The sequence below is a fragment of the Pecten maximus genome, chromosome 10 (genome assembly GCF_902652985.1).
Source record: "Pecten maximus chromosome 10, xPecMax1.1, whole genome shotgun sequence".
Lineage (NCBI taxonomy): Eukaryota > Metazoa > Mollusca > Bivalvia > Pectinida > Pectinidae > Pecten > Pecten maximus.
The window spans coordinates 32,084,860-32,109,114 of record NC_047024.1 but is presented as its reverse complement, the minus strand read 5'-3'; the positions used below and the strand labels follow the sequence as shown (position 1 = coordinate 32,109,114).

The window sequence follows — 24,255 nt, the reverse complement described above, 5'->3', positions numbered from 1 at the left end:
GGAAAAATCCTTAATAATTATGAAATTTGAGAAAGATGTATGATGAACACTTTGAGAAATAGCGATAATTATCATAATTCAAAATGGCCAGTTGGCCAGCTGACAAACATCCTGTTTTCAGAGTCTCAAAATGGGATATACATAACTAGTTTAATATTAATTTGAGAAAGATGTATAAAGAACATTATGAGAAGTAGCAATAACAAGAATTTTTAAAGGACCGACAGGTGACGGAAGTCAGACAAAACGCAATTTACAGTGTACCTAACTTATACTATCTTGATAGTCATAGCCATAATGACCCTCTATTGGAGAAGGGCAAAATGAGTATATACCTATATTTTTCTAGACTTTGTTCTATTATGTCAATGGAATGTTGAAGTTTATCCTGGAATGGTTTGCCCACAGTCTGGGACTGGAGGATACTAAACACCCTGTCAGCTGCATTGGCTACAGGGTCCTTGTCGAAATTCACCACCGATCCTGGAATGATAAGTAATAAAGTACTGTACATAATACTAATGAAAGTCAAAGTTCATGAACTATTCTGGAAAAACTTGCAAACAAAGATAAAATGTTAAATATAAGTAAATTGAAAAGAAACAAGAGATACCAGAGGGATCTTGGCACCCACCATTGAATGATCTTTATAGGTTCCATGTCAGATTGATCTTCTCTCTATTTTTCCCTTCCTCTTACTAATCTGTGTAAATTGAGAAACATCCCTCCAGTACTTTTCAAACAAGGGCAACCTAGCTATACAGTACCTTCTGTAAAATGGCGATAACACACTTCAATTATCAAAATCCAAGATGGCTGCCTGTCAGCCATGTTGTTTTCAGAATGGTTCCAAAATCCAATATGCATAACTAGGGACCAAGGGGAACCTACATATTAAATTTTAGAAAGATCCCCTCAGTACTTTCTGAGAAGTAGCGATAACAAACTTCAGTAGTCAAAATCCAAGATGGCTGCCTGTGGGCCATGTTGTTTTCTGATTGGTCTTAAAATGCAATATGCATAACTAGGCAACAAGGGAAACCTACATATGAAATTTGAGAAAGATCCCTTTAGTACTTTCTGAGAAAAAGCGATAACAAACTTCAATTGTCAAAATCCAAGATGGCTGCCTGTTAGCCAATTTGTTTTCCGACTGGTCTGAAAATGTAATATGCATAATGAAGCACCAAGGGGAACCTACAAATGAAATTTGAGATAGATCCCTTCAGTACTTTCTGAGAAATAGCGATAACAAACTTCAATTGTCAAAATCCAATATGGCTGCCTGTTGGCCAATTTGTTTTCCGACTGGTCTGAAAATGTAATATGCATAATGAAGCACCAAGGGGAACCTACAAATGAAATTTGAGATAGATCCCTTCAGTACTTTCTGAGAAATAGCGATAACAAACTTCAATTGTCAAAATCCAATATGGCTGCCTGTTGGCCATGTTGATTTCCGACTGGTCCGAAAATGCAATATGCATTACTAGGCACCAAGGGGAACCTACATATGAAATGTCAGAAAGATCCCTTCAGCTCTTTCTGAGAAATAGTGATAACAAACTTCAATTGTCAAAATCCAAGATGGCTGCCTGTCGGCCATGTTGTTTTTCGTTTGGTCTCAAAATGCAATATGCATAACTAGGCAACAAGGGCAACCTACATATGAAATTTGAGAAAGATCCCTTCAGTACTTTCTGAGAAATAGTGTTAAGAATTGTTTACGGACAGAGGGACGGACGGACCACGGATCACGGACCACAGAAGCAGGGCGATTTGAAAAATGTCTAAGACACGAATGCTCCTGCTCCTATACAAAGAACTTGCATTGGTGTTGGACATCGAATCTGAACAATGCATCTTGTGTAGGAGGGGTCAAAAGTGACCTCTGGCCCTATAGTCACCTTTGACTCTTTAACCTCTAACATGACCACCAGTTTGATCAAATGGAGAACTTGATATTATATATTATGGTTTAAATATAACGCAAATCTGTTGAGGGGTTCTCATGAATGTAATATGTCATTGATTCAGAAGGGGTCATCTAGGATGTGACAGAGTAGGGGGAAGCTAGGATGTGACAGAGTAGGGGACAGCTATAATATGTGACAGAGAATGAGGCAGCTAGGATGTGACAGAGTAGGGGGAAGCTAGGATGCGACAGAGTAGGGGACAGCTATAATATGTGACAGAGAATGAGGCAGCTAGGATGTGACAGAGAAGAGGGCAGCTAGGATGTGATAGAGTAGGGGACAACGGATGTGACAGAGAAGAAGGCAGCTAGGATGTGACAGAGTAGGGGACAACGGATGTGACAGAGAAGAAGGCAGCTAGGATGTGATAGAGTAGGGGACAACGGATGTGACAGAGAAGAAGGCAGCTAGGATGTGATAGAGTAGGGGACAACGGATGTGACAGAGAAGAAGGCAGCTAGGATGTGATAGAGTAGGGGACAACGGATGTGACAGAGAAGAAGGGCAGCTAGGATGTGACAGAGTAGGGGACAACGGATGTGACAGAGAAGAGGGCAGCTAGGATGTGACAGATAAGAGGGCAGCTAGGATGTGACAGCGAAGGGGACCGCTTAAGATGTGACAAAGTAAGGGCGGCTAGGATGTGACAGAGAACAGGGCAGCAAGGATGTGACAGAGTAGGGGGACAGCTTAAGATGTGACAAAGTAAGGGCGGCTAGGATGTGACAGAGAACAGGGCAGCAAGGATGTGACAGAGTAGGGGGAAGTTAGGATGTGACAAGGTAGGGGACAACGGATGTGACAGAGAAGAGGGCAGCTAGGATGTGACAGAGTAGGGGGAAGCTAGGATGTGACAAGGTAGGGGACAACGGATGTGACAGAGAAGAGGGCAGCTAACATGTGATAGAGAAGAGGGCAGCTAGGATGTGACAGCGAAGGGGACAGCTTAGTATGTGACAGAGAATAGGGCAGCTAGGATGTGACAGAGAAGAAGGCAGCTAGGATGTGATAGAGTAGGGGACAACGGATGTGACAGAGAAGAAGGCAGCTAGGATGTGACAGAGTAGGGGACAACGGATGTGACAGAGAAGAAAGCAGCTAGGATGTGACAGAGTAGGGGACAACGGATGTGACAGAGAAGAGGGCAGCTAGGATGTGACAGAAAAGAGGGCAGCTAGGATGTGACAGCGAAGGGGACCGCTTAAGATGTGACAAAGTAAGGGCGGCTAGAATGTGACGGAGAAGGGGGCAGCAAGGATGCGACAGAGAAGGGGACAGCTTAAGATGTGACAAAGTAAGGGTGGCAAGAATGTGACGGAGAAGGGGGCAGCAAGGATGCGACAGAGAAGGGGACAGCTAGGATGTGACAGAGTAGGGGTCAACAGATGTGACAGAGAACAGGGCAGCTAGGATGTGACAGAGTAGGGGGAAGCTTATGATGTGACAGAGTAGGGGACAACGGATGTGACAGAGAAGAGGGCAGCTAACATGTGATAGAGAAGAGGGCAGCTAGGATGTGACAGAGAAGGGGGCAGCTTATGATGTGACAGAGTAGGGGACAATTGATGTGACAGAGAAGAAGGCAGCTAGGATGTGACAGAGTAGGGGACAACGGATGTGACAGAGAAGTGGACAGCTAGGATGTGACAGTGTAGGGGGAAGCTAGGATGTGACAAAGGGCGGCTAGAATGTGACAGAGAAGGGGGCAGCTAGGATGTGACAGAGAAGTGGACAGCTATGATGTGACAGAGTAGGGGGAAGCTAGGATGTGACAAAGGGCGGCTACAGTGTGACAGAAAAGGGGGCAGCTAGGATTTGACAGAGTAGGGGGAAGCTAGGATGTGACAAAGGGCGGCTAGGATGTGACAGAGAAGGGGGCAGCTAGGATGTGACAGAGAAGTGGACAGCTAGGATGTGACAGAATAGGGGACAGCTAGGATGTGACAGAGAAGTGGACAGCTAGGATGTGACAGAGAAGGGGGCAGCTAGGATGTGACAGAGAGTCATTGGTAACAATATATTATACATGTATGTTCTCCCGTATCTAAAACAAGAGGCCCAACAGGCCTTAACGGTCATCTGACTACCTTGAGTACATCATACTACTATAGCAAGTACATGTAATTAAAGGGGCATTTCTTGGTTCGAGATTAGAAAGATGCAACATTAGAGCCCACATGTGCCTGGATTGCCCAAATAGCTCTACAGTAACTTTGAAGTATATCTAGGCCATTTCTGCAAATATTTTGCTGATTACCACTTTATACAAATATCATAGTAGGCTAGGTTTATTCATGTCAATAAATTTCTATTCCTTCATTCCAACAAACTATTGGCTTAATATCACATAACAGAGTCTCTTGCTATCAAAAAATCATTGTTTAAAGATTTAAGCCTTTTTGACCCCTGTGATCTTTTATGTAAGTCAAAGTCATTCATTTGAAAAAAACTTGGTAGCTCTTCATTCGAGCATGCTACAGGCTCAATATCAAGTCCCTGAGCCTCTTGGTTATTGAGAAGAAGTTGTTAGAAGAATTTAGCCTATTTTATCAATGTTACCTTGAATGAAGCTCAAGGTCATTCATTTGAACAAACTTGGTAGCCCTTCATCCCAGCATGCTACATGCCTAATATCAAGTCCCTGGGCCTTTGGTTATTGAGAAGAAGTCGTTTGGAGATTTCAGCCTATTCAATCAACCCCTGTGACCTTGAATGTAGGTCAAGGTCATTCATTTGAACAAACTTGGTAGCCCTTCACCCCAGCATGCTACAGGACCAATATCAAGTCCCTGGCACTTTTGGTTAATGAGAAGAAGTTGTTAAAACATTTCAGCTTATTCAACCCCTGTGACCTTGAATGTTGGTGAAGGTCATCCATTTGAACAAACTTAGTAGCCCTTCATCCCAGCATGCTACAGGCCTAATATCAAGTCCCTTAGCCACTTGGTTATTGAGAAGTTTGAAGATTATAGCCTATTTGACCCCTGTGACCTTGAAAGTAGGGTCAAGGTCATTCACTTGAACAAACTTGGTAGCCCTTCACCCCAGCATGCTACATGCCTATTATCAAGTCCCTGGGCCTTTGGTTATTGAGAAGAAGTCGTTTGGAGATTTCAGCCTATTCAATCAACCCCTGTGACCTTGAATGTAGGTTAAGGTCATTCATTTGAACAAACTTGGTAGCCCTTCACCCCAGCATGCTACAGGACCAATATCAAGTCCCTGGCACTTTTGGTTAATGAGAAGAAGTTGTTAAAACATTTCAGCTTATTCAACCCCTGTGACCTTGAATGTTGGTGAAGGTCATCCATTTGAACAAACTTAGTAGCCCTTCATCCCAGCATGCTACAGGCCTAATATCAAGTCCCTTAGCCACTTGGTTATTGAGAAGTTTGAAGATTTTAGCCTATTTGACCCCTGTGACCTTGAAAGTAGGTCAAGGTCATTCACTTGAACAAACTTGGTAGAGCTTTATCCATGAAAGCTACATGCAAAATATCAGTACCCTCACCCTTTTGGTTATCAAGAAGAAGTCGTTTGAATTAAAAGTTTACGGACGGCACGTGTCGGCTGACGGCGGACAACTGACGGCGGACAACTGATGGCGGACGACGACGGACGATGCATGATGATGAAAACAGGGCATTAAAATAACAAAACCTTTACCGTCCTAACTTATTGAATACTATATCTATATTCTGTACCCTGTTTCACTCAGGTCTTATACACACATTTTACACACATGAATAGAATATAGTATTGACAATTTTTTCCAGTATATATGTCAAGGATATGAAATGTAGAGTCACACATTTAAAGACTAAAAAAAAATCCATTTTAACATTTGTTATGTCTATGTAAGCAAGCATTCATCTGAAACCACCTATTACCTGTTGTTGATGTCATTTGATCGGTTTTCTACTGCTCTTACCCATCACATTTGTATTCACTGATTCTGGCAAGCTACCACATAACTAAGTAAGCATTCATGCATGCAATACCACATATAGCTAACAGTACTAAGAAGAACTTATTTTACACGCAGGGATGAGGTAAAGTAATTTCATTCTAGATAATACAAGTTCAATCATCTATCCTTCAATGGTTTTTATGTGACTTTTGAGTGACAGCCTGATAACTACATTCTGTAAGTGTAATCCCCGAAAGAAGCAACAGCAAACTGAGAAAAAGTGAAAATCTTGAAAATAAACTAAAAATATTAGTTTCTAAATCTGGGTTTATTTCTGTATATTTACCATTCTATGACATTAATTTGTCACTTTATAACCTTACCAACAGTAGTTGTACTGTACTGTACTGTAATGTGCCAATTAAGCTTGTTACCAAATCCTCTTGTATACTTTTGATTTATTGTATTGTATTACTTTTTCTCAAATAAATATTGTTTAAACTAAGTGAAGCAAACCGCAGTTGCAGAAAAAATATTCAATGCACATTTTCTGTTTGAAAAACAAGACGGACAGTTTATATTTCATTTTTCATAACGTTAATTTGCATTGAATATTTGCATTACATTGATTTTTCTGGTTTTCTTATATCTTACGTCCTATTTTTTTACGAGAACAACATGGTAAAAGATGTTAACAGGCTCACAGCCAAGATTGGCTGGGAAACTTGAATTCCACTAATTACATTGCATAGTTTGCTTTTATATAAGCATTAAGCATTGAACTGCTTTCAGCTAGTAGTTACGGGCTGATAATGCCAACTGGACAAAGATAATTTAACGTAATGGAGCACTCTACTGCTTCATGTTAAATTTGTCTTTGTCCAGCTTAATGAACAATTTACATACCAAACTGATATCACTATAACTGTCTGACTTGTTATAATATTAAGTACTGTACTTTCCTTTAACATAGAATGATGAAAACTGTAATAATTGAAGTTACAATTACATTTCATGAAAATATTGCTACAACTACAAGTAGTGCAAAGGTAAATATTCAAACTTCATTAAAATTCCAAATGTAGGTTTTTAAAAAAAAATTGTTTTAATCTGAAATAGAAGAAAATAATAATGAGATATATTATTATACACATGCATAAAGAATGAACAAGAAAAAACACATTTCTGTTGAATGTTGACCCAAACAGGAATTAATTCCCGTCTCCGGTATGATAATCTGGCCATGTACGTCTCTATATACCTTCAGAGCCAATCCTCTATATCTGTCTGTTGAGTAACAGAGACTATAATATTTAACAATTCTATGTACCTACATGTACAAGGCACAATCCCCCTGTAGTTTTTTTAATTTCCTAAATCTCAACCGAACTCGATCTCATGTGGGATTTTGGTGGGACGATGTTTTAGACCACAATGTAACATATGGAAGGTCAGCATTAACCACGTCTATTTCAATGCCTTTAATGGGGATCAAACCTGGAACCTCTGTCTTGACGTGTGATAATTAATAGTCCAATGCTCAACCAATCCAGCTGAAGGAAAGTTAAATTCTCTTCAGCTGAACTGTATACTGTAGCTTAAGTATTCACTATTGTTACACACGATGATTTATTTAAGGTTCATGTAAATATTAAATCAAGTGATTTCATCCAGATTAGAAAACACTATTCTGTTGCAATTAAAGAGATGTAACTTGACCAATTGTTAATATGTTAATATGCATCATGGCTATCCATCACCAGGGTCTTGAAGAATAGTGCTTTTTAATTTTTAATCTGGATAAATATCACTTGATTTACTATTTACATGAACCTTAAGGTAGCTAGACATCTATATCCTATAGATAGTGATAACAATGACTATACAAAAATTTATCCCTATAATTTATAACATTAAGTGTTGTAGATATAAAGACATTATACAGTCAGTTCAAAGTCCTGCTTCAGTAAACAATGTACAAGGAGGTTTATACATGTAAGTGGCACTCATGTTTAGCATATCTGTTGATGACAAAATATTAAACAATATTTACCTGTCAACAGTGCTACAGACATTGTGATGATGTCAGCATTAATATGAAGTCTTTCACCACCAGGTGCTTGCCTTCTAATCTAAGACAACAAGGGGTGTAAGTGCAGGCCACACACGTACACAGATGAGTACAGGTAGGCCATATATAGAGTAGCTGTGGACTACCTTAAAATATAAGTACAGGTGTAATATTGACAATGAGTCACCTGTCGGCTATGTCTCCTATCAGCAGTATATCAGATAACAGGGTACAGTGTCCATAGTAACTAACCTACACCATGATGTTTATAGGTTTTGGTATCCATAGTAACTAACCTACACCATGATGTTTATAGGTTTTGGTATCCATAGTAACTGTAACCTACACCATGATGTTTACATGTTTTGGTATCCATAGTAACTGTAACCTACACCATGATGTTTACATGTTTTGGTATCCATAGTAACTGTAACCTACACCATTATGTTAACATGTTTTGGTATCCATAGTAACTGTAACCTACACCATGATGTTTACATGTTTTGGTATCCATAGTAACTGTAACCTACACCATTAGTCCATTATGTTTACATGTTTTGGTATCCATAGTAATTGTAATCTACACCAATGATTTTTACATGTTTTGGTATCCATAGAAACTGTAATCTACACCATTGTGTTTACATGTTTTGGTAGTGAAATATAATAAATTATTTTAGAATTTAGTTAAAATATTGGCGCTAAGTATGTTTACCTGTTTACGAGTTACATATGTGCAAAGTTAATGTGTTGTACATGGTTATAACATCATGTCTGGTGATTCTGGATAAACAGGAATGTTCTATTTGTCATATGTAACCTTGTATTAATCACTCATTAGCTGAGGTAAGGGGCCGCGGTGGCCGAGTGGTTAAGGTGTCCCGACACTTTATCACTAGCCCTCCACCTCTGGGTTGCGAGTTTGAAACCTATGTGGGGCAGTTGCCAGGTACTGACTGTAGGCCGGTGGTTTTTCTCTGGGTAGTCCGGCTTTCCCCACCTCCAAAACCTGGCACGTCCTTAAATGACCCTGGCTGTCAATGTTAATGTTGTTTTGGTATCCATAGTAACTCTTTTTTACACCATTGTGTTAACATGTTGTTTTGGTATCCATAGTAACTCTTTTTTACATCAATGTGTTTACATATTTTGGTATCCATAGTAACTGTAATCTACATACACCATTGTGTTTACATATGCTATTTTAAGCATGTACCAAATTAATATACATTATGTAAATGATGGTTATGATGTGGAGACTTACTAACTAATTAAAATTCAAAATTCTTTCAAAATGGTTTACTTTAAAGAACCTGCTCTTATGAAGGTGTGTGCAATGTTTCAATGTCAAATTATCAACTAGAACTGTTGCCAGGATGGCTGACTAATACCTCCGAAATCTGCACGAGTCAATGGTAAATTGGAACTGTTAATTAGAGGCTAACTAAGGTACAATAACCTGTGCATGCTGATATTTCTGAAATTCAGAATGTCTGAAATATATGTTGTTCACAATAAAGATAATTCAGTGACCAGTTGCCATAGCAACCATAATTTTGAGAAAAAGAAAGTGACATGCACATCTACACATGGTCCTCTATATTTGTGTGAAGTTTCATTGAATTCGGCCCTTCGCTTTAGGAGGAGTTGTCCGGACAAACTTAAAGTTATGGTTCTTATCGGAAAACCTGTTTATAGTGACCAGTTGCTATAGCAACCATAATTTTGAGGAAAAGAAAGTGGCATGCACATCTACACTTGATCATTAATATTGGTGTGAAGTTTCATTGGAATCTATCCTTCTGTTTAGGAGGAGTTGTCCGGACAAACTTAAAGTTATGGTTCTTATCGGAAAACCTGTTTACAGTGACCAGTTGCCAAAGCAACGATAATTTTGAGGAAAAGAAAAAGGCATGCACATCTACACATGCAGGGTCCTCTATATTTGTGTGAAGTTTCATTGGAATCAGCCCTTCAGTTTAGGAGTTGTCCAGACAAACTTATAAAGTTATGGTTCTTATCGGAAAACCTGTTTATAGTGACCAGTTGCCATGGCAACCATAATTTTGAAAAAAAGAAAGTGGCACGCACATCGGTTTAGGAGGAGTTGTCCAGACAAAATGTGTCTACAGACAGACGGGCGTACGGACTGAGTGACGGACGGACGGACAACCTGATTTCTGTATACCCCCCTAACCTCGTTGCGAGGGTTTAAAAATGGCAGATATGGCACTTTGAAGAATGTTTTCCTGCCAAAATTCAAAATTATTCAAAAATTGCAATTCAAATGTTTTTCTGTCATTACTGTGACACATATACACTTGATAATTACCATATCTATAACATGAGTTGCTGGCTGCAATAGTTATGCAAATAATTGACCTAGACCAACAAAGCTCAAGGTCATATGTATTAATCAACTGACCAGTCAAAGACAGAAGTGAAAAGAAAATTAAGAGAAAATATAGGTATACCCGGTAGTATATGAAAGCGACCGTCAGATCTATAACATTTCTGAGATTATTTCCTGGATGTTAATCCCTAAAATAGCATTATCTATGTAACCGCAAAACAGTTACAGAGAATTGTGGCATTTTTTGAAATAATCTGTTTTTTCAAAAATTGCATTTCCAAAAATTGTAAATACCAAGGAAATTAGCATGAAAAGGCATAAAAGTTTTTTGCAACAAAGTAAATGGTGGCCCAATAATCACTCATGTCAATATTCATGACAATCAGTTTATTATATCCCGACTGTGTCTTATCCCCTTATAGCTAAATCGTTAATGTTTTGTTTGTTTGTTTTTGTTTAACGTCCTATTAACAGCCAGGGTCATTTAAGGACGTGCCAGGTTTTGGAGGTGGAGGAAAGCCGGTGTACCCGTAGAAAAACCACCGGCCTACGGTCAGTACCTGGCAACTGCCCCACGTAGGTTTTGAACTCGCAACCCAGAGGTGGAGGGCTAGTGTTAAAGTATCGGGACACCTTAACCACTCGGCCACCGCGGCCCCCTAATGCATCTGAATACCATGACAATAGACTTAAGACTACATGCTTATTTTTTTACTAAAAATATGTAAGAGAGATGACTCGAGATCTGAATACCATTTGATAAATTAACATACAATGCAGCCATCTTTGTTCCAAGCCAAACCAGTTTTATTGCAAGAAATTAGATTATATCATAAATTATATAGCCCATACACTCTACATATACAGCGGGAAATGTTAGCAATAATGACAGGATTTAAATGTCTGGAATGCATCATTTTTAGACATTAATGCCAGTATGGAGAGCGACAGCTGCCTCTTTCATCTCCATCATGGTTGGCATAGTAATGTAAGGTTGGTATGACTAAATATTAAGATATTCTGGTAACATTTATAGCACTGTTGGAAAATCAATACCTTCTAACACAGCTGATGCCTACATTAATGTCTATTACTGTTTAAATGTACTAATTTATTTTAGAAATATTTTCAAATTTGATTCTATGATATCAACATTAACATTACCCTATACTTTATACATTTGAATCTTACAAATAAATTTCGTTATATATATATAGACCCTAGTTCAGCTGTACATATATAGTTATGCCATGCTATGAGGCTTCAATTTACCCTAATATATTCATCTGTATGCAAATACTTATAGAATTTAATGCCCTCCCAATTATATACGGTAAAACCTTGATATAATGACCTTTACTATATACAGTAAAACCTTGATATAACGACATTCACTGTATTCAGTAAAACCTTGATATAATGACCTTCAGTATATTCAGTAAAACCTTGATATAATGACCTTCAGTATATACAGTAAACCTTGATATAATGACCTTTAGTATATACAGTAAACCTTGATATAATGACCTTCACTGTGTACAGTTAAACCTTGATATCAAGACTTTCTATATATACAGTACAACCTTGATACAATGACCCTCACTTAATACAGTAAAACCCTGATATAATTACCTTTACTATATATAGTAAAACCTTGATATAATGACCTTCACTATGTATAGTAAAACCTTGATATAATGACCTTCACTATGTACAGTTAAACCTTGATATCAAGACTTTCTATATATACAGTACAACCTTGATACAATGACCCTCACTTAATACAGTAAAACCCTGATATAATTACCTTTACTATATATAGTAAAACCCTGATATAATGATATTTACTATATATAGTAAAACATTGATATAATGACCTTCACTATATATAGTAAAACCCTGATAAAATGACCTTCACTGTACATGTATAGAGTACAACCTTGATATAATGACCTTCACTGTATACAGCAAAACCCTGATAAAATGACCTTCACTGTACATGTATAGAGTACAACCTTGATATAATGACCTTCACTGTATACAGCAAAACCTTGATAAAATGACCTTCACTATATATAGTAAAACCTTGATATAATGACCTTCACTGTATAGAGTACAACCTTGATATAATGACCTTCACTGTCTACAGTCAAATATTGATATATTGAAAAGAAATGTTTCTTTCGGTTTACATTAATCCTTGAGCATTACAACTTGTCATCCGGCTTTAACCTTCACCACACAATAATTCATTTCAAAGTCCTCGATATCGTTTCCTCTCAATGGCTATCCACTCAAAGTGACAATTGTATACAGTTTAGTAAGTATCATTTTTTATTTGGTATTAGGTAAATGCTAAGGATGGTCGAAAGCTAAATGGCAATAAACATATAGAGCTCTATGTTTTATTACTGTAGCCATTGATTTTTCGCTCACAGATGATACTTTGACAGATGGACACCATATTAATTATTAGTACATATAAACTCTTAGTTTTGTGTAGAAGAAATGAGTTATGTTATGAAATCTACATGGTGATATTTCAGAGCAGCACAATTGCCCCAACTAACTAAAACCAAGGAGATCTATGTTTGGGACTTTTTAGTATAGGAGGTACACATGTACACAAATGTAGGTATATATACTTTCTTTCATTCTCAAAGGCAAGGCTCTCCAATTTTGCTCATACTTGACTGTTGTCTTTGCAAAATTTTAATAAAAACTAATCAAGCCATAACTCTGGGAAAAGAAATTTTCCACAACGAAATCTGTATTTTATCATTATATACCACTACATTTGTACATACTAAATTAAAGTTCTGTATACAGGTACATGTATGTAACCATTGAAGAGTAGATAAAAAATAAAATTATGACAGAAGTGATGGACAAGAGTAACACAATATGCCCCCCACTATGATAAATCACCTATGTAAGTGGTGTATGTCCATTAAGGTGACTGACATAAAATACTTACTGTATATAGGTTATACTTGCGATAATCATCAATACGCAATATTTTCATGAAGTAATGTTAAATCTGCATGCTGATGTTACCAATGAAATCAATTAGTAAGAAGTGTGATTTAAAGTGCTGTAAACGACATCCATCATTTGTCAGTCATAAATGACTTGATAAAAGTAGTTAATCAATGTGACACTTTGCCAACAAAATAGCTGTATCCAAGATAGCCACCTGTTGGTCTTTTTTTCTCTTATCTGTCTTAAAACTGAACCTACAGAACAATAACTACAGTAACAAGGGCAACATGCAATTGCGAAGGGTTGATCATCGAGTAGTAAAAGCAATTATTATATTATCATTATTATTACATTGTTTGTGTATTCATATCACAGACCATGGATGAAAGGTGACTGGCTATTTTCTTTGTTGTTTGGGACCTATAATCCTATATATATACAGATTGAAATACATCATTTAAACATTTATGAAGGTATGCATGTAACCCTGGTAAAATACTAGCCACAATATATCGCTCGGCTAGAGAGATCTTCTCTTTAGCTCAATCGGTTGAGCGTAAGACTGGTAAGCCAGAGGTCCTAGCTGGGTTCGATCCCTAGTGGAGGCAGTGATTTAAATTAAATTAATCATGTGCTCTGTTACATTGGCGCCCATGTAGGGACCCGGGAAAATACTCAGCTTTGCTTCACAAGCATCGCTGTTACCCCTGGAAACTCGAGGACGAGTTCTTTCCTTCAGGGGGAGTAACCCTGGTAAAATACTAGCCGCAATATATACCACTCGGCTAGAGAGATCTTCTCTTTAGCTCGATTGGTTGAGCATAAGACTAGTAAGCCAGAGGTCCTGGGTTTGATCCCTAGTGGAGGCAGTGATTTAATTTTAATTAATCATGTGCTCTGTTACATGCAACACAAAACATGGAGAAAAAGTAGAAAAAGGGTCAGAAAAAAAGGACATTCTAGCATGCCATTTCCTGTAATGCATTAAGGAAGTGGAACTTTCTGAACTATTTACCAGGGTACTTGAAAGAACAAAAATAAATTGATTATCAATTTCCATTATTTTCTGATAGAACCAATTTCTCATAAACAATTTCACTACATTTTGTGTTGGTGAAGTCTAAAGATTGGCTAAAACTACATAAGAGAGAGGGGCAGGTTGATAAATATTATATATTGCTGCTTTTTGTCAATAGATGTATTCCACTCAGACATACATGTACATACATTCTATTAAGTACATATATATATATGTTGTATACCTAGACAATTAATCGCACCAAGTAACCATTAAATTGCATTAATTGACAATTATGGACCTTTCATGAGGTCAATATGGTGTGATACTAACCTGGTAGATTGAAATATTAACCTATGACCAAGCTCAAGGTCAATATTTTTCATTCTACTAGTTCAGTATTACACCGTATTGACGAAATTAAAGCTTCTTAATTTTCATATTAGATATGCGCTTCTTTTTAAAAGGGAGGAATTGCGTTATATCTATTTTGATAACAGGAAATTTACACTGGGGCATTGTGAAGTCACAATGAGTTGACATGACATCATAAACAGGATATTGACTTGACATGACATCATAAACAGGATATTGACTAAGTGTTTATAAAAAAAAAGAGAAACGGTAGGTAATTAATATCTCAAAATATGGACTTCTTAGTGACCATAATTTATTCAATGAGAATTGAGAAAAATGTTTTTTATATTTCTTTTATTTTTTAAACATTTTGCATGATAAACATCAAACAGGTTACATTTCACAAGTACATTTATATAATTACTCGCTCACAAATTTTCTTCATTTTCTCATTTGAACAGTTTAACTGATCACACTAATACTTATGTTAGATCCAACCCACCTTACATTCACACTCGCATACAACATGAAGACATACAGAATCAGACAAAACACAAAGAAACAGCAGAACAAAAATATAACACATATAAAAGAGCTATAGTAAAGAAAGAGACAGAAAAGAGGGGGGGTTGATGGTGATGGAAAAGATAGAGAGAAGATAGGGGATATTAGGGTGAGAGGTGGTCAGACTTTTGGTTTATATATAAAAATATTAAATTTAACGTTTTTGATCAGGCAAGTTCAACAAGTTTTAACTATTTTTTCCATTCATTATTTAAAACATTGAGGCACTGTTCACCTTTTCCCTGAGCAATATACTTTTGGACTTTGTAATAATCTTTTATCAAATTTACCAATGCCATAACATTTAATGATTTATGAGCGCACCTGGTTTGGTACAGATATTGTTTAAAAATTAAAATAATTTCATTATCAACTTTATTATAAATGCCTTTATGTTCAAATAATCCAAAAATCATAGCTTGTTTATTAATTGCAAAAGGAATAGTAATGATCTCCAAAAGTGATTCAAAAGTGAACAAAAATTGTTGAACTTCATTACATTCCCATAAAATATGGGTGATTGTCTCCCTTTCACCATTACAGAATGTACAGTTAGGATTATTTGTTAGGCCAATCTTGTAAATAAAAGCATTAGTGGTCAATATGTGATGATTTATTCTAAACTGTAGCCATTGTAGTTTTGTATTTTTTGTTATTCTAAATGGGAGAGAGTATGTCTTTTTCCATCATCATTATTAAAATCAAATATATTTCCCCACTTATTTTGAGCTAAAACAATGTTTTCTTGTTTTATAAGTAGTTTGTAAAAATCTTGAGACCCCTTTTTCTGTTTAAAAATAATTTCTAAATCTAAAGGGATGATCGGGTATTGTGGGGTTCTATTTAGGATAGGATAGTTATTAAGGAACTCTTTTATGCTTCTAATTACTCCATGATATTGTAAATAGTTAGCTATGTTCCCATATATATTGCAAAATTCTTCAAATGAAAAGAAAGAACCATCACTTTTATCCTTAATTAGGTCATTAATTATTATTATTCCTTTCTTAAACCAGTTTGGAAAAAAGATTACTTTTTTACCCACAATTATATTTTTATTATACCATAACGGTGATTTAAGAATAGAATAACCATCTTTCTTATATATTTCTTCTCTTACTCTAAGATTATTCCAGGCTTTAAAAACATCCACCCAAAAAACATTTTTACAACAAGTCAATATTTTGTCAAGATATTTCCTTCCAGAAACAGCCAAAAGGTTAAGGTTTATTCGGGTCTTAAGAATTTCTAACCATTTCCCTTTTGAATTGAAAATCCTTCTTATCCATCCTATCTTTAAAGACTCAATAAAAGCTATCAAATTAACCATTTTAAGGCCACCATCACTATAATTTTGAATAATTACATCCCTCTTTACTTTATCTGTTTTACTGTTCCATAGAAAATTAAACAGAAGTGAATTCAGTTCTTTTACAAACTTTCCATCTGGATTTGGTAGGGAAATAAACAAATGATTTAACTGTGATATCAATAGTGATTTAATTATTGTAATTCTTCCTATTGGAGTAAGTAACCTTTTACTCCAACTCTTAATTATTGATTTCATCTTAGTAAGTTTTTTATCAAAATTCATTCTAGGTATTTTATGTAAATCTACATGAAATTCAATCCCAAGAAGGGTAAATCTATCTACTCCCCATTTAAAATTCAACTCTGGTAGAAAAATGTCATTACTGTATTTTTTGCTGCCTATCCAAACAACTTGTGTTTTACCTGTATTGACTTTTAGACCTGAAATTTTTGCAAAAAAATCCAATTCCTCAATTGATTTCTTCATTGATTTCTCGGTTCCATCTAGTATTAGTGAAGTGTCATCTGCATATTGAGAGTTTAAAATAGGGCAGTTATTAACATTTATACCATTTATATCTTTGTTATTTCGGATTCGTAATGCCAGAATCTCTACACACATTATAAATAAATATGGGGCGATCGGGTCGCCTTGGCGACAGCCTCGCTTGATATTGAAGAAAGATGACAAATTACCTCCTTGATTAATGGCAGAATTACTGTTATAATGTAATACTTTAACCCATTTTCTTATATCATTACCAAAACCAAAATATTTCAAAACATTATCAATAAATTTCCAAGACACAGAATCAAAAGCCTTCTCAAAATCTATAAGCAAAAGCATACCAGGTATATTATTTTCTTCTGTATATTGCATGATGTCATAAATAAGTCTAGTATTTTCTCCAAGATAACGACCTGATAGAAAGCCAGTCTGATCCGAGTTAATTAGTTTATCTAAGACTGATTTAAATCTACTTGTAATTGATCCAGAGGCAATTTTATAAACAATATTTAGAAGGGATATCGGTCGCCAGTTTTTTATGAAATATTTAGATTTATTCTGTTTAGGAATACAAGTAATAATGCCCTGTCGTTGGGTAATGGATAATTGGCCACTTACAAAACCAAAATTTATAGACCGTACAATAAAATTACCTATCTTTTTCCAAAAACATTAAAAAAAAAATTCTGAGGTAAAGCCATCAGACCCAGGACTCTTATTATTTTTCATATTTTTAAGAGTAACAGAATTGAGAAAAATAGGACCATATCTAATATTTATAAATTATATCTGTTGTACAAAAATAATTATGTGTAAATATAATGATAGCTTACCTTCTGGAAGTTTATCTACAAGACTTTGCTTGGCTTGATTGAGAGTGTCAGCATTCTTTGATTCCAATGTCAGCTTAACTTTGTAAAAACTGGAGAAAAAAATACATAATTTATCAAAAAGTATTTGTACAGATATGCAACTCACTCATATGCTAGTACTGTACAGTAAACTTCACTTACAACCAATAACACAATTTTTTGGGGACCCTGACATTACTTGTTATTTTTAGGGTTCTTACTCATTATTCATATGACATATAATGTCTTACAAAATCTCTGTCAAAATTCAATCATTCCTGACTTCTTTATTTAAGAAATTCACTTGTACACATATACAGATATAATATAAATATACATATACAAAAAAAAAAAAAAATGTACATATATATTCCATAAAAAAACAACAAAAATACAAGACCAAAGCTCACTTGTACATACTTTATTTGTATATATATAAAAACACATTATTTCATGCATTTTGTTTTTTCAATGAATTTTTATTCTTCTATTTCCAATTGATTTTCTTGAAATTCGTAGCCAAGAATTAGCTCTTTCACCTGATATTTTTGCATACTTTTCCAGATCTTAATTTTCCCAAAATAAATATCTTTTTATATAAAGTCGTTTTTTCTTCTTGATTTTTACTTTATAATGCCATTGCTAACATTTCAAAACTGTAAAATGCAATATCTTAAAATTGGGTATGGAAAATCATACAAATATCATATAGAGAAATGAGCAACTAATTATCTTTACATTGTAAGTGAGATTTCAATACATTTCATTGAAAAACAACTGTTTAAAAATTATAGTAAAATATCACATGACAGAATACTTTGTCAGCAAGAGAGCAACTACCATCAAGTCTGACCACTTTAATACACATAAAATGTACATGTGTATCACTATGGATCAAAAGTATAAAATTAATGGACTTAAAATAAGATGTTTTCTTTTATAAAATATGTAATTATGGACACCTCAACATTATTTCTAAGGTTCTCATGGTGTTATCAATCCAATAATCCAATATGATATTTTGTTTAATACCTGTTTGTGAAATCAGGGTAAGACCCCAGAGTTATCTCCCTTCTGTATTTTTCATCAAACTCGTTCAGCACTGCAGTGATGGATACCTCATCTCTCTTTACATAGATCTCATCCATGTGACATTCTCCAGCTGGGTTCTTAAACAGGTCCTGTAATATAGGATTTATTGTTTTATCTGATTTATTTAAAGCTTAACTTAAACGTTTATGTTAATATGGAGATATACAAAGAAGGCAACACAAAAAGGAGCTAGTGTTATAGTTTCATAACAAAAAATATATATTAAAGTTATTTCTTAAATTCTAGTCTATAACTCTCCAAGAGGAAATCTACTTTTACTGATGATCTCTTACGCCACTGTGTCAGCTAATCATAGTCAATATTACAATTGTTTTTACATTATGGGCCGAAAACGTAGATTTTTAAAACCAATGAAAATGCTTGTTACAAGCAAGATTAAATTATTGACTTATATTGGCTTGTTTTATTACCAAATATGACATTAATATTGTAAACTGATAGCCAGTTATGTGAATTTGAAGGTTGAACTTAAAATAGTGGTACATGTATTTAAATGTGTAGCTGTATTTGTACCTCCATAGTGACGAAGGACCGCTCCAGTATCGATGGGACTCCAGGGAACACACAAACGTTCCTGATCACCACCAATGGAAACTTACTCTTCTCCCCAGTTTTTTTGCTGACACCATACACCAACCTGGCAGTACTTGGTACCTTACAGAACAGGAAGGTCACCAAGATGAAGGTAATTGAAGGTCAAGGTAAAAAGGACTTTCAAATACATGTACAATGTAATTTCTAAAGTGCTGAACTTTTACTTATCTGTTTATATCAAACATTTAGAGTAAGTGTATTACTTGCAAATTTTCTTTATTTGATTTCAATTCATGTACAAAAAAAGCCTGTCCCAAGTTTTCTTAATATAAATCATCAAATAATTCTAATGAAAAATCCCAAGCTTCATTTCCCCAAAAAGAAAATAATTGAGAAAAGAAAAACTCTAATGAATCAGATACATGTATGCGTTGTCAAGGCAACATAAGGAACTAAACATTGTAGATGAATGTCTTAAGACCTTTTGAAATGAACTGTAAATCTATTCTGAACTTTAATATCACAATTATCTTGAGATCAATAAACATTCATTTATACCAGTACCTCAACTACAGACAAAATATACCATTATATCTGATGTCTCATGTGATGTTTTTATTCAGAGATGTACAAATGTAAGAACAATCTTATTTTCACTTAAATGATATTATAGCTTACCATAGCTAATTTCATCTTTGGAGATGACATGTCATCTGTGCCGAAGTATTCCTTGCACAGTTGGACGATATCAGGATTGGGGGAAAGCTTGTCTTCAAATGCCTGTGCCACTCCTGTATTACAGGAAATACAAACATTTTATTTCAAGATATGGTAATCTTAACAAGACATAGGTAGCTGTCAACATGCCCAACTAAAGAAATGGAATCTACTCATAAACGCATGATTTTGGTTGTTTGCATCTGCAGGTACAATATTTAGGCTTTTAACCATTTGTTTCCATTGTTTATACAGGAAAATTATGAAAAATACTCTATAGCAAAGGGGTGCGACTAGACCACTAGAACGATCGATACATGTACCAGGTTTTGTGAAGTTGTGTTAAGTGATTTTGGAGTTATGCCTCGGAAATTGTAATATTTAGGGTTTTCACCCTTTGTTTCCATGGTAACACAAAAATTATGAAAAATACAAAGTACTCCATGCCAAAGGCACCACTGAACCACTTGGACAAATCATGTACTAAGTTTTGTGAAATTATGTTAAATGGTTTTGGTGATACACTTGTGAAACAGAGTCGGACAGATGCATGCATGCACGCACAAGCGACAGCTAGAGCCCAATTTATCATAGGTAATACTTGCATTTCACAGAGGATAAGAAAACCACAAACGAGAAGAGGTTTGTTACGATGGGAGACGTGGATTCGGATACCATTTATTCATTGTCTTAGCAGATAACACATATGGAAAAAAGGCCAAACAGAAGTCATCTCTCGATCAGGCTAATGTGCAGTACGTGGAATAGACATTTTCATAAAAACAACCATGAAGGAATGATTTTAACATGTCTATTATAATAAGTCAAATCTGTTTTTAAATTAGTCAGCTTATAAAACAGTAATTGTAGAAATGCTGAATCACAGGAAAATATATCAAACAGGACAAAACTAATTGTCACATGGTAAAATATAGGAAACATACCCTCAAATGTGACATCGTCATGTGTCGGTCCTATACCCCCTGTTGTGATCACATGGGTAAACCTCTGAGAGAAATTGGATATTTCTTGTGCTATTGTTTGAAGGTCATCTCCTACGACAGATACCTGAAAAGCACATCAAAAAATTAAATATTTTCTGATGGTTAGATCATACATGACTTAATAACTGCACCAAGAATTCAAAAGAGTTCCTTTGCTCTCGACTGCGGAATACATATTGTAAAAGAAATAGCTGTATCAATGAAAAATTTCTAAAATAATCACTATCAGTTCATCAATTGCTTTATTTCTCTGTAACAGAGGGGTTTCAATATCTTTTAAGAGCTATGATTTTTCGGCATAGCCATATAATATTCTTTTGGCCTCGGATATGACGCGACAGGTGGCGTTACTGGTCAAGATGAAGTATGTGATTGGTAAATGTAGCAGTAAATGCAAATTGCACATATGCAGTTAAAAACGAAACAGAGTTAAGATTGAATGCAAGCTGAATAAGTGGATGTATCTTTTCAAATGACACATTAATAAAATCATATTCCTTATTGAAATGCAGTCTTATTATCACCAAAAATGATTCAAACTGATATAATTTGTTATGCATGCTGAAATGCATTAGTTCATTAATCTATTTCACCAGCAGTTTTACATTATAACCACCAGCATTAAAACTATTTCGTTTATCTTTTTTAAAGATTGTTTCTGTTTTATAATAACTCAAAAAACATGGTTTCCAAAGCTTGAACACATTCAATTTTTTTTTAATGTACATGGTATCATGTATTCTCAAAGATTCTTGGAAGATTGAGTGAGGTAAAGATGAAAAAAGACATCAAGTTTTTTTATTTTCTTTTAAAACATGCGTTTTGGAATAAGCTTCCATTCATATATGAAATTTCATAAAGAAGTGCAAGAACCAGTTGATTTTACTTGATTATCTTACCAATTTCATAACCTCATATAAAATGGAAAATATGCAGGTAATTAAGTTCCTGTATATATACATGTACTCAGATTATGGACATGTCATGATGTCATTAGGACGCAAACATTTTAAAGGTTTTCTCAATAAGGAAATTCTCTAAAACATATTGATGTCCTGATTGTTTTTCTTTCTAGATACGCACACGTTTGACCTTTACTCCCCAGGAAAACAGATGTTTGCAGATAAAATGAGAGTTGGTGTCCAAAGTCTGTCCTTTCAGTATTTCATCTCCAATAACTGAAAAAAGAAGAAAAGCATTAATCATGTGTTATGACGTATACGTAGAGTTTGCACCGGGTGTGGACTCATTGCAATTAGCACAGGTACAGTGTACTTGTGGACATGATTATGATTTTTTTAATCAAAATGTTACATTATAGACGAGTAAATTATTGTATTACAGTCGCATGCTTAATTTGTTACTATTTATAGGGCCAAGGTAGGATATATTTTTTTACAAATTAAGTATGCGATTGTTATATAATAATTTATTCGTCCATACAATGTAATGTAACATTTTAATATAAAACTCATAATCATGTCCACAAGTACCTGTGCCTGTGGCAATTAGCAGTCATTTATGGCAAGCCGTTTGGGTTTTTACCTATTAAATACAGATATCTGTATTCAAAATAAAGATATCATTATTAATATAAAAATTAAAGATATCTTTAATTCAAATAGAGATATCTTTAATTTAAATAGATATCTTTAATTGAATTAGAGATATCTGTATTTGAATTAGATATATCTCTATTTAAAATACAGATATCTCTAATTAAACACGAAATAGAGATATCTCTAATTCAAATACAAATATCTCTAATTCAATTAAAGATATCTTTATTTTAATTAGAGATATCTGCATTTCATTGTAAATAAAGATATCTGTATTTAAAATAAAGATATCTTTAATTCAAATACAGATATCTCTAATTCAAATACAGATATCTCTAATCCAATTAAAGATATCTCTATTTCAAATACAGATATCTCTAATTGTTGTAGAAATACAGATATCTTTATTTTAAATACAGATATCTCTATTTGAATTAAAGATATCTTTATTTGACATGAAATAGAGATATCTGTATTATAAACATCAAATAGGAAAAAACGACTGCTCCCTTGATTCTCCCTTTTGACGGAAGTAAAGCACTAGTGACGCAAAATGGCGGGAAATGCAGACCGTGTGCTGCTTTCAATGGTACTGCGTATAGCCGCAACAGTTCGCTCTATTTCCCGTAGAACAGTTGCCATGTTCTGTTCTTTAGAAATCCCCTCCAAGTAGCAAGTTTATCGGTTTAGACCTACATCTCTCATGCATGCATATGGGATCCGGATAGTCCAATTTAATTACAAGCATTTCGTTAACACTGATCAGGATTAGGGAGTAATCATTATTTTCTTTGTGTTTCAATATTAATCTTTGCACTGAGCAAACACGTGTAAATACAGATATCTTTAATTCAAATAGAGATATCTGTATTTGAAATAAAGATATCTGTATTGCTAAGTAATTGCAGATATCTCTAATTCAATTAAAGATATCTCTATTTAAAATAGAGATATATTTAATTGAATTAGAGATATCTGTATTTGAATTAGAGATATCTGTATTCAAAATGAAGACATCTTTATTTAAACAAAATCAAAGATATCTCTATTTAAAATAGGGATATCTTTAATTCAAATAGAGATATCTCTATTTTAAATAAAGATATCTGTAATTGTTGTAGAAATACAGATATCTTTATTTTAAATACAGATATCTCTATTTGAATTAAAGATATCTGTAATTCAAAAAGAGATATCTGAATTTGAAATAGAGATATCTGTAATTTAAAAGAAGATATCTCTATTTTCAGTAGAAATAGAGATATCTGTATTTAAATTAGACATATCTTTATTTAAATAGAGATATCTTTATTTAAATTACAGATATCTCTAATTAAATAGAGATATCTTCATTTTAAATAGAGATATCTTCATTTCAATAGGTAAAAACCCAAACGGCTTGCCATAGTCATTAGCATCTCAAGCAA

At 34.6% G+C, this 24,255-nt stretch overlaps 1 protein-coding gene across 1 annotated transcript in view; it reads right to left on the bottom strand.

Annotated features, from left to right (window-relative positions):
• The window catches only part of LOC117335540 (FAD synthase-like), a 31,269-nt gene that overhangs the window by 6,661 nt on the left and 353 nt on the right, over positions 1-24,255 (bottom strand). Inside the window, exons 2-8 of the mRNA XM_033895611.1 lie at positions 22,353-22,447; positions 21,210-21,333; positions 20,227-20,339; positions 19,528-19,668; positions 18,934-19,082; positions 17,884-17,972; positions 336-483 (exon numbers count right to left, since the gene is read on the bottom strand). Coding sequence (XP_033751502.1) covers positions 336-483; positions 17,884-17,972; positions 18,934-19,082; positions 19,528-19,668; positions 20,227-20,339; positions 21,210-21,333; positions 22,353-22,447 — 859 coding nt within the window. The remainder of the gene's footprint in view (positions 1-335; positions 484-17,883; positions 17,973-18,933; positions 19,083-19,527; positions 19,669-20,226; positions 20,340-21,209; positions 21,334-22,352; positions 22,448-24,255) is intronic.